Raw genomic sequence first — 18,309 nt, 5'->3', positions numbered from 1 at the left:
CACACACACGAGAAACAATGAAAATGTTATTTATCCATTTTCTTGACAATAAAATAAAATCTAAATACACCCTCACACACTTACTAATTATTATCACTAAACTTACACACGCGCCTAGGTAAATAAAATATAAAATAAAATTGATATATATATATGTAGGTGTACATAGGTGTGTGTGTGTATGTGTGTTTGTGCAGTTGAGATAAGAAATTGAATGAATCTCAATTTAGAATCTAGAATAGAAACACTTGATTATCACGACAAACGGATTCAATCTAATTTTTTAAGAAAAATCCGATTCAAAAAGAAAACATAAGTTGATTTTCTCACACTTGTAACAATAATAACCACCACCGAGTGATGTACTAATTATAGATTTGAAATATTAAAATATATAAAACAGCAGCTCTTGTTATTATATTGTATTGATTGGTGTTTGTTATTTTAAATTTTACTCATCATCATATTCACATTCAATCTTTTGTTTGCTTGTATTTGTTTCCGTTTATTCAAATTTTTCATTGTCTTCATCATCATTATCGAATTGAATTAACATTGACAATTGACAAATCACCAAAACAACAAGGATATGATATCTGTGTATGGTTTGAATCAAATGTAAATATTTTAATAACGACAGCATAACGAACAGGAACTGAATTGTATAGGAATAGGATCTTCACTCTGTCATTCACATTACGGAATGTTTTTTTTGTGTGTTTGAACCCAGAAAAATTATAAACAACAACAATGTTATTCAGGTGTTCAAATACAACAGCAACAACAAGAATTTGCAACAGTGCAAATCGTTTTTTAATCATATTCATCCAAAGTCGAATATTGTGTATTATTAAAAAGAAATGATGGAAAATTATCGATTCGGGTCAACACGGGTTGTAATGTACTGTATTTGATTGATTTTTTTTTTTTTTGGGTGATGTTTATCGTTCTAACTGGTTGATTCATCTGTCAAATATAGACATAGACAAAGAGGCCAATGAACAACACACAACACAACACAACAGTTGAGGTATTCAAAAGTCATTGTACGAAAATTGTGCTATCGTCAAACAAATGAGAAACAGAATTCATTTGTGCATTTTGTTATCAATTTTGTCATCATTTTTCATTCATGTGTAATTTTTTCAAAATCAAGTGAACCATGCCGAAAGAAAGCCAAGTCACACCGAACAGGTGTGAGCCCTCATCAAATCAAATGATGATGATGATGATTGTTGATAACAAACATGAAAAATTTACATCACGTTATAATTCACGTGTCTGTTTTTTTTTGTATTCCAATCACATTTACCAGCAATATGCACATATCATTCATACATTCATACATAACGGTCAATCAAGAATGGAAATTCAAAACAAAAACTCAATTGAATTTTCTACCGTTAATCACTCTAATGATTTGATGATATGCTTCCCACCATATTTTTATTGTGTGTTGTATTTGTTTGTTTTTTTTTTTGAAATTAAATTTGGAATATTCGAGCAATGGCAGAAAAAAACAATTATTTTCAGATTCCTTTTCATTGATCATTACTAGTAGAAAAATGAACTAAACAACCAAAATAATAACAATAACTACGTCGACACAACATTGTGTTTATCTTGTCACCCAAAAAAGGAGAAAATTAACTTTTGAAAGCAAAAACGAAAAGAAATAAAATTTATTTGTTTTAGGATGGTTCCAGAATCTCTGTACATACATCGAAAACGACAATACATACATGTATATGGTTTATGCGGAAATCAAAAACAACAACAACAACAACAACGATAAAAAGAAATCTATACTTACAAAGTTTCTTCTTTTCTATTATTGGAATGGAAAATTCGAGTTATGGAAAAGTCGAGACAAATGACCAAAAATATCAGAATTATTGCGAAGGCGAATCACCAAAAAAACAAAACGCTTTGTTTACACTTCATGGTGAAAGTAATGCGATGACAATATTTCATCTGAAAAGTCAACAAATGTGAAATAAGAATATTTTCATACAATGTGCGTAAATGGAATACGAAATAAATGTCACCAGATCAACATGAACAACGAAAAAACAACCGAAATCAAACTCAATGATACATGAGTTGGATCTTTTTTCCAAAAAAATCATTGAAATCAGTGAGAGTATTGTATAAAATGATTGAAATCAATCAATCAATCAATCAGTCAGTCTATGAATCAAGCATTTGTTCCATCTTTTTGTATGAGCAAAAACACTCGAGATAGTGGAAATATAAACGGGATTCCAGATTTCTTTGTTCTCCTTATAATTAAATCAAAAAAAAAATGCAATCGAGTCGAAAAAGGTCTTTGATTTTATCTAAAAATAAATCTTGGAAAAAGCTACTGTCTTTAGATCTTGACATTTAATGGGAAGGGCGATTGACAACATCGATCGATGATTATCATAATGTTTAGGCAACAACAAGTAATCAAGTAATCAAGTGATAGAGTTGATCTAAAATTAATTTACAAAATGAAACAAAAACATCAATAAAATACAATCAATAATCAATAAAATACAATCAACATTACAATCGATTGATGGTGAATATCAATAGGAGTATCAATTCAAATCAATCAGATTTTTGACATTGTCATCATCATCACATGAGAGAAAAAATTACTAATTGCGTTCGGCTCATGAGTTTCAGATGTTTTAATCTAAATTATTTTTTCTTTACAGTTTTTTTTGCAATCAATTTCAATACTTTATTTGATTTATTTGATTAGATTTTCAATTTCGCTGCATCGATAATGACGATGATACCAGAATTGATAAATTTTTCATTTTTATTCCTAATAAATTAAGCAGAAAGCAATAAAAAAACTTCATATTAATTTCGTATTCAATGAGTTTAATTTTATTTATTGGAAATCGAGAAATGGCGAAAAAAGATCACTTATTGATGATAACTCGCTATGATCCATACATGCACACACTCACTGAAAATACAGTTGTAAACATGGCAAATCAATCAACAGATTCAATCATAACATGCCAAGTCATTATCATCAATAATGATGATGAACGGAAAAACGAAGACGAAATTGAAAATAAAAAAGTAGTAAGAGAAAATTTCGCAATTTTTGCACTTTAATTTATACGTGAGTTTTTTCTGGAAATTTATCTTGTATTTTTTCCTTTTTTCCACTTTCTGCCAACTCACCACTTTTACCTACATAAACATAAACAGACATTAAGATAACGAAAGTGAAAAGTGCAAAAAAAGATGAATAAATGAATAAATTCTAATTAATCATTAATCAATAATCATTATATCTATCTAACTAATCATTTCGTTTTCGATTATTGACTCAATTTAATAATTCTGGTCTGATGATTGAACGAATCATGCATAAAACGAGTGAAAAAAACAAAAACAACACTAGGAATTTGTCGTGATTATTTTTTTGTTCATAATCGATGAAAATAAAATAAACTGGTAAAGATCCAAGTCCTTTGGAAAATGATAATCGTCGAAAAATCAAATCAAAATCCAACCATTGTCAATAAATCGATTATGATGATGATTATGACTAAATAATGTACGATTGAGATTTTTTTTTTGTGTTTGTGTGTGTGTATGGATTCAGACGACAATCGCTTCGATGATGAAGCTACAAACAATAGAGCAATTTTGTTTCTCCAGACAAAATATAACAATAGTCTAAGAATGAGAAAAAATTGTTTTTTGTCTTTTTGGACGCCACAAAAGTGGATAACGGCGCCATTTGAAAAATTTGATCAATTATCAAATAATCATCATCGATAATCAATAATAAATCTGGCGACAAGGTGCATCCACCTACAATGAATTTATGGGGCGAAAATAATAATAAAAATGAAACAAAATCCAAACACTGATTGTTGCCTATCGTGTAATAGAGTTATTTGTATTGTGATCTAATTTATTATCATCAGACTTATTATGACAATACAGCCATTCGAAATCAGACAAAGAAAAAATTCATATCACAATCATTACTGCTGTTGTTGTTGTTGTTGTCTCACTAATTTTCATTTTCATTGGACTTTTTTCATTCTTCTAATAACAACAAAGCACAGTAGTTGTTTGACCTTTGTACACATGTAACACCTGGTGTGACCTTTCAAGTATGTGAGTAAATAATCAAAACCAGAAAACAACTTTGCATACAAAGGTAACGTGAGATAAGAATATTGATTTTTTGGATTCAATAAAAAAATGTTGATATTTTTCTACTTACCATTTGTAACCAATTTGGATTTTTGCTGATGAATTTGTTGTTGTTGTTGTAATTGCTTCAATGTTGAATTTGTTGCTGATGATGATGATGATGATGATGATGGGCAATTGACCACCATGATTGTAAGATCATTTACCATTTCATTTTAATGTTATGAAAAAAATTTATCATCGTTATAATCAGATAGAATAGAAAATCTTTATAAATTTCCGCAGAACAAAACAATTTTTAACACAAAATCAAAGAAAAGTATCAAGAACATCAACCACACACGCATTAACACAGCCGACAACGACAAATACTAAATCGGTTATGCCAAGGAATGAACAATGTTTATATCATTATAAAATGCCGATGATCATGACGATGATGATGATGGTTGTGGGTAATGACGACAATCATTACAGAATGAATTTGGCTGGAATTTGAATTCATTTCGCTTTGCTTTTTGGTTGTTTCGATAATACATTATAGAGAATTCAAGAATATAGAGAATGAAAAGTATAAAGATGAATGATAGGAAAAATCGTAGTAGTCAAGAAACTGTTTGCGTGTGTGTATGTGTGTAAGAGAGATAGAGAGAAAATAAAAAAAAACATGAAAGACATTCATAGTGTTGTTGTTATTACACAATGGTGATGATGATACTGAATAGTGAAGAATCACACTTTGAATCACAAACAAGAGAGAGCGGTTAGCAAGTGTGAATCACATACGTCGATACAGAAAAAAGATAGGATCCAAACCAAAACCAGAGCCAAACGAAGAATCAAGAGTTTTTTGAATCATTTTCGGTCATCATCAACATCATCATGAGAAACACACCCGGCATACATACATACATACATACATACACATACATGATATGAACATCTGGGTTTGTGTATATATGTAAATGGTTGGTGAGAATCATATTTTTTTGCCAATTTCAGAATCCACAAAAAAGATGTGTATCACACTCATATATATTGGCCTTATTTTTATTATAACTGTATCATTTTCTGAAAAAAAAGAGGAAGAAGCAAGCAATAACAATGAAATATGTATAAGTAAAATACGTAAATCTAGACAATAAACATGAAATAAAAAGATTAATACACACCAGTTAGGTGTGGCCTATTTTGAATAATAAATAATAGTTATTTGGTGAAGATCCGCCCATGGTTTTTTCGTCTTTACAGTATTCCATTATTTATCATCATCATCTATGACGCGTGTGTAAGTAAAATACAATTGGCAGTTATATATGTGATGTGATGAACAAAACATGGCAAAACACACTTGACTTGATACACACGCGCGTGTATATTTTTTGAAACAGAATTCGTGTGTGTGTGTGTGTGTGTGAATAAGTAATAACGGAACATTGAATCACTTACCATCACAAATATGATACAGTTGTTATCTGGATACAATTACAGTTACGTCAAGTTTTATCCAAAGAAAGTTTCTGAGATGAATATTTCTCTATATTATCGATGAATCGATGAAAAGGATGAAAAGATGATTCAAAATCATTTTCGATTTTGTTTGATTGCAATCGATGATTGATTGGTAAAGATTTGATTCATTCATGCTGGATTCATTAGACATTCGTAATATAACATTATTGTTTGAGACATATTTGTGTCTTGTTGTTTAAAAACGATGAAGAACGATGTTATGATTATACCACTCATTATTGGTTTTCAATCGATTGACCTGAATGATTTAGTGAAAAAGCATATATATAGATTATAGATTATAGATTAATATATGTTTGGCAATTGGCGATTGTAAACATGTATGAACAAAATACGTATTACACGTATGATTAACTATGCGTTAAAATTTTATTCAAGAATCTCGAATAATCATCATTATGATGATGATGATTGAAGACTTTATGATGCAGATGTTTCATGATTCATGATCATTTTACATTCATTTCGTATCATTACACCATGTGGTACAAGCCAAAGGATTATTGCCCTCCATCCATTCATTCATACATAGAGGAACACGTGCAAGAACACTAGAAACTAATGATGATGTAACGGTCGAATGAACATTGCTGATGACAATTTTTTACCTACAGATAACAAGAAAGACAGACAGGCAGGTAGATAGCGGTGAGGTTCCACAACAATGATTCAAACCATAATTGTCATTTAGCTGTGCCTGGTGCCAGATATAATGAGATGAAGAGATTTGACTAAAAAAAAAAAAAAAAAAACAATTCTAATTCAAATTTTAATCACATTCTTGCCACGTGGCCTCATCTCACCTCAAGTGAGATAAATGTACAACACAAATAATGAAGAAAAACTTTGAATCAATGAATGAATGATGCAATCAATGAACAGCATATGGTTGATGTGGTCAATTGTAAAAACATTCGGAATAAATCAATACTACTACATGGGTCGACATTAATTTGTGTGCCGGGGCCATCATCACCGTTATGAATGATGATGATGATGATGATACCATTACCGTAATAACAAAGAAGGCGGCACACACGAGACTAGCACGCGAACTTATTGTTCCATAAAAATAGTGATAGACACATAGACATAGAATCAAAGTCAAATCCTTTTACGATTTATCATTCCGAAAAACCTTACTGTATATACTGCTGTTATATTGACCCCTAAGAGAGAGAAAGAGAGATAAGCGGTATTATTTTGCAAATGCAAAAAAAATTCGAATCAAATTAAAAGCTATTTGTTTGTTTGTTTGAAAGAATTTGATAACACACAAATATGGGGATGTATAGCTTCGCTAGCCAGCTGGTGTTTGTGCGCGCGAGAAAAACTCTGAAAAAAAGTCTCAAGAGATGAACAAAAAGAGAAGGACCCCGTAATCATAAAAAAAGTTCATATGTATGTCTAGCATTCAAACTGCAACAACGACAATCGATGGAACAGTAAAAAAAAATACAAATATCAAGAAAGAAAATCCAGGTTCATTGATCATAATAAATGAACAACAAATATAACTTGTGCGTACAAAATATTACAATCACCATATTTGGCCATTTGACCTCAAAAAAATGAAATGAAACTCAATAAAGTCTAGGTTATCAAAATATGACAATGAAAGCAAAATTAGATGAAATAAAACAAAACAAAAAACAAGAGGATCATAATAATTAGAGCAATAACAACAAACAAAATCCAGAAATGAATGATTTAGTTTTTTTTCGCTGACATTGACAGCCAATGATGATGATGATGATGCAGAAAAAAACTGTCTTAATCTATCTGAGAAAAATTCCATTCAAAGAATTTAATCTAAACCTAAATCTAATCTAATAATAATGTTCAATGTTTGACTATAAAACCAAAGACCAATAAACAATAAATAAATTACAACAATAAACCAATCATTATAAGTATAACTATAAATATAATATACAGAAATATAGATATTATTATTATTAGTTGGATTCCTATATTCAATAAAAAAAATAATAATTTATTGATGATGATGAATATGGCTGTGATCCATTCGATTAACAATATCATCATTAATCAATAAACGGGAATGCAAGTTTGGATTGAAAATAAAAGTTTACTGATGCAATGTGTATATAAATAACTAATCCTCTATGCGTAAGCGTGTGTGAGCATAAAGAGATTATGAAGATTTCCAAAATGTTGATCATCATTGATATTACTGATGACATGCAAACAAAAGAAAAGAAAAGAAATATTCTTTTCCTATGTTTGTGGTCATTTGGGCGGCAAAGAAAAGAAAAAGTTTTTCCGTAAAAACGTCAATCTTTGATTCTTTTCCGTAAACATAATGATTGCAGTGGTAATTGGAAAACAAAGTTTCATGAACCAGGATTTCGTTGATGATAATCACACACACACACACACACACACAGAGAATTGTGGTTTTTCTTCTTTCCAAATCATTTTTTGAATGAATCCTCGTCCAAGTTGAGATTGTGTGAATTATATCGCATGTTGTCATTTATTGTTCTTTTTGTTCGATTGATGATTGGTTTTTCTCTCGCTTGCTAGTTTGCTCCCTTTTTCTGCCTTTTCCATGTGTGATTCTTTTATGAGGATGAATACATTATATACATCAACTACATGAACCGCTTGCGGGTTTTATATGTGGATCGATTTCCATTAATATTGAATCAAATTACGAAAAGTTTTTGTTCTCTCTCCTATCTGCCTGATTGTATTATCCAGTCTAGAATTGAACCAGAACTAAACCAAATCATCAAACACAATTGTTTCCTAACGACAACAACAACGTAAAAAAAGTGTCACACCAAATCGAAATCAAAACAAGTGCAAATTGTCCCAAGATTGTCACTGTCTCGGTGAATGATTTGGTGGTGACAAGAAAAAATCTTTGAAAATGACGATCAACTAATAATAGAGGGGAGTGGTGTTGATGAGAAAAAAATCTCTTGTGAATGAACACACACACATACATACATACATGGAAGAATAATGCCATATGTTCATGTTGTCTATATGTGCGTTTGGCCACAATTCGCTACAATAACATATGAAAATAGAAAAATAGATATAGAATCGGTGATATAATAATAAAACTCCAATTGGTTCACATTTCAAACAAATTCATCCCCCATGAACGGGTTTTATTAACTCAATCATCAATGCATTCATTAATGAGAATTCATCATTTAAGAAAAATTGCATTGGCAATCGAAAAGCAATTTTTGGCCAATTTAGTTTTCCATTCTATCTATGAATATCGACGAATGCAATTAGAAATCGACCAATAACTGATGATGATAAATATAATGAGAATGAGAATCAGTGAAAAAAAATGTCATTAGATAATGATGAAACAATGAAACAAGAAAATCATATCGATCCATTGGATCGTATGGTTTTTTTCCATCACCCAAACAAATGTGATCAGTGTCCGTGAATTATCATCATCATAATAATAATGAGAAAATTCTGATTCGATTCGATTGTTATTATTTCTAGTGTTTGGTAGCCGTCGCCATGTGAATCGGGCAAACACAACCCATAACTGATTGATTGGTTTCGAATTTTTTCTCGCTTTCTCTCTTCTTTTTCCTTTGCTCTATTGACATACACGATACACAAAGTGGTTCCAAAAAAAAGTCATTTGCAAAAAATTGACAAATTGACTGGAAATAAAATTCTCTGGAAGTGGATTGTTTGCATGAACAATATGCTTTATATGATTTGATCATCATTTTCATTTATTCAAAATTATTTGCCTTTCTATTGCTTCAATGACGAGATATGGTTGGAAAAAATTTCATTTCCAAAAAGACAAAAAATCTTCGAGACATAATTTCAGTGGAAAGAAAGAAAAAAATTCTGTTGCACGATGCCGAGGTTTTAGAATGAAATGGGAAGATAGTCTGCTCATTTTTCCAATGAATGGTAGTTTATGTATGAATCGTGATCGACGAAAATGAAAATGACTAAAAATATTGCTTAAAAATAATGCCAGAGTTTAAAATGGAATGATAAAGTTACTTGGTTGTCGTCGTATACACGAATGTTTCAAATTAAACAATCAGAACAACAAAAAAAAGACAACTACTACATTCGAGCTGTTTTTGAGCGATGAATCATTGATTCTATGATGATGACATATTTTCTTTAGACAAACAAATTAAATCGTAATTAGAGTTAGATTACTAAATCAATTTTTTTGCCTTGTCTTTTTTCCGGATCATTTTTTCTGCCTTCAAGTTTGGCTCTAAAAACAATGTCACATTGAATTTCGATCACACAAAAATCGTTGTCAACTTTGTTTTCAATTCGACACACAATGCTGCTTGACTAAAGAGTTGATTTTAACTTTTGGTTTATAAAACCGATTGAAATCGATCGAAAACTAGGACCAAAGAATCGTGAATAATTATTATCGTCATGATGATTATGGCAGGCACGATATAATCATGAAAAACTGTGCACTATTCTTTACAATTTTCGCCATTTTCATTTGGCCAGAAATCACACACAGGCATACACAAATTATTGCAGGATTATTTCAACGACCAGAAAAAACTTGAATTTCTAAAACGGTTCGTGTGACTTTATTGACTCGTCGGAAAAATTGCGTGATCATAACTTTTTGATTTTTGTATTTTTTTATCGACAAAAACTCAATAGATTTTTCTTCATTGCTTGACGCTGTGCTTGATTTTTGATATTCGTGTTATTTGTGATTCGAATCCTTTTTTCCAGGTTAATGATAATGATGATGATTATTATTACGATTTTTTTACCGATTACCATTTTTTTGGGGTTTCAAGCATGTTTTTCTCTCTTTTTTACCCGTACCTTTTTCAATCAAATTAAAGTGTTATTTCATAATAAGGCAAATAACAAAAACAACAGTACAGTTGATGGGAATGAATTTGCATTCGATTCGAGAATTGTTCATCAAATCAACTCTTGTGGGTGTAGAGAAAAAGTTTTCAACTCTTTTTTTTGTTCAAGTTTCATAGATCGACTTTCGATTGTGGCGGCAATCAATGTAAGGAGAAAAAACCAGAATAATCAACCTAAATAAGGATTTTTCCGCCAATCATTCACCAACAATACAATCAACCAAACAAGATATTGTGAAAACAAGTAGTCCAAAGAAATCATTGAAACAATAAAAGCATGCATTTGATTTTTGATATTTCAAATGAATGGTAACCAAGGATACGACATACACAAAATAAAGTTGATGCGTCGTCCACCTTGGTTCGACAAAAAAAAAACAAATAAATAAATGATTAATCCGAGCAAAAAATGAATTAGCATTCAAATGCTCATTTTTGTCTGATCTGAAATACTGTAATAAATCATTGAGGCCATTCATTTGTGATGTCGACAAATTTTTTTTCATATTTGATATTGTAGTAGCCAAAATAATTGGTGATTGTTTAACAATTTCTTTTGATTGGGATTAGAGGCTTGCATGAAAACAGAAAAAAATATAATGCCGCCGGATATAATATGTGATGCTCACACAGTCGCTGTTTTTCGGTTTTTTTTTTTTGATTGATTTTTGGCGACATTATGGCTATGAAATCAATCAAAAAAAGAGCGAGAAAATAGTCCAGTTTTTATTGGTGACACTTTTTTTCTGATGTTAATACCGTCTATCATGTTCTGACCATGTTTTCAGCAATTATGATTTTGAATTGTCATTTGATGTGTGCGTGTGTGTGTGTGTGTGTGTGGTTCTGTCAAAATAAATGCCGACATACAGACTTGACGTGTCGGCAAGAAAAAACTATGTTTATCATCATCATCATTATCAGGTATTATAAAGCAATTTAAATCAATTGTATATTATATTTAGTCCAAATGAAAAAAATCCCAAAACAAAAACGTCTTATTAGGATTTATCCGCCTATTTGCATTGCGATATTATCAAAACAACAGTAGTCAAATCTCTAAGTAAATGCAGTAATCAAGCCCTTGGTTTTGGCTACAGTACAGTTGTATATAGCATTTATTTGCTACTGAATTGTGGAAAAATTTATTCAAATGAAAAAATTCATTTTTTCTACTTACTCACTCCCAATCGCAGATATCTAATTTCGAAACAAGAATAAAAACTACACACACATAAAACAAATTGAAATTATTGAAAATTGATCTGTTGTTGCAGAATTTGTTTTTTTCAAAATTTAAATGTTTCAAAAAAAAAATTCATACATTTGTATCGAATGAATAGATGTAGATTTAGATGTAGTGGTAATATTACCAATTAATTTGATCATAATGATGATGATGAAACCGGAGCAGCCGATCATCATCAATGAATACCGAATGGTCTGGAAAATAATAGCGACCAGCGAGATCACAAAAAAGTAAAATAAAAAACAAAATGGACACACAATGAAAAAAAATTTGATCCATCATTTTATTTGAACGAGTGTCTATGTGTGTGTGTTGGTTCACCAAAAGAAATTGAAAAGAAAAAACCCGATATTTAATCCGATTTGTTTTCGGATGGTGCTCAGCACCATGGAAAATGTTGGTGGTTGTTTTGTTAGTTTATGTAACAAAACAAGCTTTGGGTAACAACAACAAAAATGAAATGAAAATGTTTCAAATATGATATGGATGGAGAAAAAATCAAGTTGCATCAAATTTTCAAAAAATACAAAAAAAATATTACAATTACATGAATACAAACTAAAAATCTAAAAATCGAAAAGGTTAAATCCGTTTGTTCAAGTGTGAGTGACAGTTCTTTTTGTTGTTTTTGATCCTGGTAAATCAAATTGAATAAAACCACTACTGGAAAAAGAGAAAAAAAACCGCCGAACCAAACCAAAAAGATCAAAACTGAAAACATAATGCGATCTGCTTTATTTTGTTTGGATGCAGATTTCAAATTCATATCATTAGGTTCCATTATGATGATGATGGTCATTTTTTGCATGTAGGATTGTGTATCAAACCAGAAAAAAATCCGTAATTCGGATTGTATGTTTATTCGTTTGTCTCGTGGCAACCGTATTTATATGAAGAACAAGAAATAAAAAAAAATATAGATGCAATCAAATCCTGCACCACATATATCATGAAATTGAACACGGAATATAAATTGAGATTGTGATTAGGGCCAAACATTGGTTGTCCGATTCAAACACAATGACCGATCGAGATTCTCTTTTTCTTTCTTTCTTTTCATTCACTTTTGTTCATTCAAAACAATGATTTGTAGGATATATTTGCACATTTATCTTTCTTTTTGTTGTGTATGTACGGGTGTTAATGAAGTTGTCACACAATAGCCATGATTGTGATTACAAAATAATAATGATCATCATCATCAACTAACGACAGAATTTGTTTTTCCATTAGATTGTGAAAATAAAATCACGTGAAAAAAAGAGAAAATGAAAACCTCAGACTTTACCACTAACCAGTTTGAATTGAAATAATCAAGAATAGCTCGAAATACGCCCTAAACACAACGATTGTTGTATACATAAATCATTGTTACAATAAAAAAAAGGAAAGAAAATGAATTGAAACAATCTGTTTAATTGAGTTCCATGGCCATGTTTTGCAAAGCCAAATCCGCCCATCAAAACACAAAAAAAGTAATGATTGTTTCACTGTGGTCTGTTCAATTTGATTTCTGTATCAAACTGCGAATAATTTAAACGATAAAATCACTTCCAAATGGCGCCCGATAGTAGAACGAAAAAAACAATCACAAACAGGACACAATTTTGACGAAATGAATTCAATGAATTTTCTTTTTTTTCCATTCTCACCGCAGCGTTAAAAAGATACCAATGGGCGTAACAGTCACGTAAACAAGATCACATTACACTTAACACTATGTATGTAATAACAACAACGATGATTCATTATGGGTGTAAAGAAAGAGATAGAGAGAGAGAGAGAGAGAGAGAGAGAGAGAGAGAGAGAGAGAGATTCAGAGCGATAAAGATGGAACGAGAAAAACACGCCCATTAAAATTGTAATCATAAAATTCGCTGTCGATGATTGTAATAATTGTTATTGTTAGTGTGATGACAGAGCTATTAACACTATTCACGATTGTCCATGTCGATTGTTGACACTGTGTTTGTGTGTCACAAATGATGATGAATACAATCGATACTATCTTCAATGGATCCAAAACGACGACTACAACAATATGGTTTGTCTCGAAAAAAGTTGAAATTATCAGCAACAGCAAAATTTCTTTGCTGGATAAGAAAAAATCATTGATAGTCAAAATGCAATTTGATCCTATTAGTAATATGGTTATAATCGATAGCTCGATTTAGGTTTTTTCAAGTTTTCATCTGCAGTGTTCTCAAGATATTTGAAATTTAATTACAATTATCAACAAATCATCATTATATCAAGATATTGGAACAAGCAAATCCTTCAGGGCGAAAAAGTTCTTTTCTAATATATTTGGATGATGATGAAATTGTTATCATCATCAGTGTTCAATAATAATTTGATATTGTTTTTTTCAAGCAAGTCAGAATTAAAAAGCATTTCAAAAAAGGAGAGAAAAATTCCCATCCAATCGAACAACAAAATGTTGGAGAATAAAAAATCAATTGATGCAAGTCTTTTATTTTATTTTTTTTTTTTTTTTTGATCCAGAAACAATCATTTGATCCATGATCACGATGATGTGTGAATAAGAGGATTTTTTTCCTTTGGCAAATTTTTTTTCCTCTCTCTATGGTTATATTCTAATTAAACTTGTTCGATTGAACGATCACCATTTATGTGTGTGTGTGTGTGTGTGTTTTGTGGGAGGGATTTACCCGAATTGGACGAATGTTAGCCAGAATTTTTTTTTATTTGATGAATCCGTGTTTCAAACTATCAGAATCTGAGAATTCTCTGTCGTTGTCAACGAACGATTCATGACCTGAATTGTTGGTTTATTTTCCAACTATAGTGGAAATAGTAGCATTGGTTAGATCTTGGATAGATGAACAAACAAAATTTTTGCTCATTTTTTTTTGCTATTTTTTTTGTCAAACATTATGACCGTAGGCCATGAATAGAACCAGAAAAAATAACAAAACACCATTCAAATGGCCACAAATAACAATCCGAACAGCCAAAAAAAAATTGCTCGGTTTTTTATCTTTGTTCCATTCAATCAAATATTTGTCCTTGTTCCTCCACACACAGTATGTTGTTTCTATATATTAATCAATTTAAATCAATTGAATTTTTGAGGTTTTTTCTTTTTATTCTCATTCTTCTGCTGTCATCATCATTATCATCATCGACATCGACATCGACATCATTACTCGTGGTGTAGCAAAGAAAAAAACATGCATACACGCGTTCAGAATTGCAAAAAAAAACTCAGAATCGTATACGATATAGCTGAATGTTGCTGTTGACAATAGTAATAATCATAGCCTTAAGGGCCAGAATACGTAGTGAATCTAAATAAAATACCGCTTTGCAAAGTGGAAAACAAGGAAAACAGTAATGATTCCATATGATTATTATGATCAACTCGTCGATCATCATTTAATGAATGTATGGCAATCGTAAGCGTTTTTTATTGTATATTCATCGCTTTACAAGTGGATTGAAACAAAACAAAAACAAAAACAAAAAAAAGCGCTGAAAACCAGAAAAAATGCAAACTGTGTGAATTTAATCATCAAAATTAAGCTAGCTGTTTTTGTTATTAAACAACAGCAATAGTCATAGTAATAATGAATGGATCAATTCAGAAATTGTCATCGATTGTATGATTGGAGTTTTTAGGAAAAAAATTTATTGAATCTCTCCGTTTTTTCTCTTTGGTTATAATTCAAAGCACTTATATTGTACAATGCACAAGCATAAAGAGAATCCTATAGAGAATGATATGGAATTGGTAGAAAAATATCAATAATTTCATCACCACCAATCTTCATAATAATATTCATTATCATCATCATCATCATTATTATTATTGCTGTGAATAATTAAGAGAAAATATCATGGCCCAAATAATGACAATGATAGACAGGCATTTCTTGTGTTTGGTAAAAAAAAGACTGGAAAAATGCAAATGAAGAAACCACATGACTGACTTGAAATTCAATAATATTCAATTTTCATAATTCCCAGGAATCATTCTTTCAAATGTTTTTCTCATCTATTGCCAAACTATTTTGTCGAAACAAAAGAAAAAAAATTCTGTTTGAAGGTGAAATATACAATAATTAATTCGTGTTATGTATGTGCAACACGCTAATCACCATATTCTAATTTCCTGAATGCTATGATCATGATATCTTAAGTTTGAGTGACAATTTTGTCTTGGTTATGCATAAGATATATTGGCAATATTCTATTCTAATGCTTTTCATAATAAAGTACCCGAAAAAAGAATTCATTTCACTTAATTATATTTTTGTCAAAAACGAAATCATTTCCAAATCCAGTGAGAGAAAAAACGTACACTGTTCTTTTGTGTTTAAGTTTAGGTTCGGTGATGGATTCATTTCATCATGCCCTCATCATCATCATTGTCAATGTTGTTTTGACAAGTCATAATGGATCGATGGATTTTCTCCCTACCATAAACGAATGACAAAATAAAACCAAAAAAAAAATAATAATTTTGTCCATATTTTAGCCATGACAATTTAATAACAATTTGAAAATAATAAATGTCGAGGATCAACAGAAATAAAAATCGAAACAGTAGCAGATGATTATGATGATGATGATAATGATAGTTAGGCTACATTTTGTGACCAAAAAAACATTGGCTGATCTGTTTTTTTATTTTTCAGCTGGCTCTATCCATTCGATCCATTTATCTATTTGATTTGGATACAGATCAGAGATTTTTTTTCATCCATCCATCCATTCATCCAAAAAATCAAGCTAATATTTTTTTTTTTGTTGTTGCATTTTCGCTTTCCATGTGTGTGGGTTTTAATATGGTTGAATGAATCGATATATGCATGGTGGGTTTGGTGTTGTTGTTATTGTTCTGGTTGTTCGGTATTGTTATTGGTAAGATAATTAGAGTATGGGTCCATTCGTACATTTCGACATAATTTAAATAGCCATTTTTCAGTAGTGGTGGTGGTGGCCAATGAAGCATATACAAAAAAAAAATTATTGCTTCATTGATTGTGGATATTAATTTTTCCTTGTTTTATTCTGATTGAATTGGTTGCCTGTATTATGGTCTTTGTTGCTGTTTATCAGATATATTTCGATGCAATTCAATTAAGACGAATCTTTATCACATTAATATGATTCGAATAGTAGAATGATAGTGGACATCATGGATCCAAATAAACAACAAAATAGGCATTTCTAGAATTTTCCAATCGATTTTCACACCAAAAAAATGAGTATTAAAAAAGGAAATCCGCCTAAAATTCTAGAATCATCATCGACATTGCCAATAATGAATGGATTCAATCCACCAATCCAGAAGAAGAATTTTTATTATAAAGTGCTGTGCGCTTTCAAAAAGAGGTCACGCGATTTAGCCATACTTTTTCAGGTAGCATTTTTTGCCATCATTCAACATTTCGACAACATTGCAATTCCGGTCCGTTATCTACTAGTTTTTATAAAAAATAGTCAAGAGAGAATATATGGTTACGAAATCCATTTATGATCCAATCTTTAATCAAATGGAACTGCAACAACAACAACGGCAACTTGTCAAGAATCGTGAAGCTACCTTAATTTTTTGTTCCAAATAGCTATTTCTATCTTTGAATGTAATGTCTTTTTCCCTAGATGTTTTTTTTTACAAGAATAGTAATCGTTTTTTATTGATGAATCGAATTTCAAATCATCATCATCATTGTCTATTAGGATATAAAATAACGGAAAATGGCCCATTTATTACATGTTGACAAATGATTATTCTGATGATGATGAACCACATTGAACGTACAGAAATCCCATTTAGATTCCATTTAAAAATCTACATCCATTCCGGCATAAATAAAGCTTGGTGGAAAAAAACATATAATGAAGCCAAAAAATGGCCATTCATTCAATTTGATGATGATGATCATTACATCATTAAATGTCAATCTAATCGATGTGAAAAAAACATTCATTCATTCATCTATTCATCGATATAATAAAATAATTTCGTGTGTTGAAATATAGCAATTTAAATGGACTTCAAACACACACACACGCATACAATGGCAATGATGAAAATAGATGGATCTGTGTAGAATAGAAGAATCCGGAGCAAATTTTTTTTCTTCTTTCTTTTTTCATCCACACTAATTTTGTTTTATGTGAACAAATTCAATGAAATGAAAAAATAGAAAACAAGAATGACATTCCATGTGTGTGTGTGTGTGTGTGTGCCTTTTGTATTTGGATAATATTCAACAATGAACATGGCCATTGTATTGAATGTAAACACACACACACACACACAATATATTAATGACGACGATAATAATATTTGGTCATCGTTATCATTGTCAATGACAAAATACTGGAACCAGTCCATATTTTATGAAACCAGAACCATCATTGTCCATCATTATTACCGTAATTTCAATCTAATCCGTCATTTTTTAATCTTTGATAACAATT

General features: G+C 30.6%; 1 protein-coding gene across 3 annotated transcripts in view; it reads right to left on the bottom strand.

Annotated features, from left to right (window-relative positions):
* Window positions 1-18,309, bottom strand: part of LOC124494412 (uncharacterized) — a 63,502-nt gene that overhangs the window by 3,961 nt on the left and 41,232 nt on the right. Inside the window, exons 2-3 of one of the 3 annotated variants that reach the window (XM_075729554.1) lie at window positions 5,629-5,950; window positions 4,250-4,324 (exon numbers count right to left, since the gene is read on the bottom strand). The exons of 1 other annotated variant lie outside the window; for it this stretch is intronic. Coding sequence is in view for 1 of the 2 variants with exons in the window: in XM_075729552.1 (XP_075585667.1) it covers window positions 4,250-4,388 (139 nt within the window). In the remaining variant the exon portion in view is untranslated. Of the gene's footprint in view, window positions 1-4,249; window positions 5,189-5,628; window positions 5,951-18,309 lie in introns of those variants that run through there. One more of the 3 variants, XM_075729552.1, reaches the window with a different exon arrangement.

This window comes from Dermatophagoides farinae, chromosome 3, assembly GCF_024713945.1.
Source record: "Dermatophagoides farinae isolate YC_2012a chromosome 3, ASM2471394v1, whole genome shotgun sequence".
In the NCBI taxonomy this organism is placed as follows: domain Eukaryota; kingdom Metazoa; phylum Arthropoda; class Arachnida; order Sarcoptiformes; family Pyroglyphidae; genus Dermatophagoides; species Dermatophagoides farinae.
The sequence above is the reverse complement of the archived record's forward strand: the minus strand, read 5'-3'. Positions and strand labels throughout refer to the sequence as shown.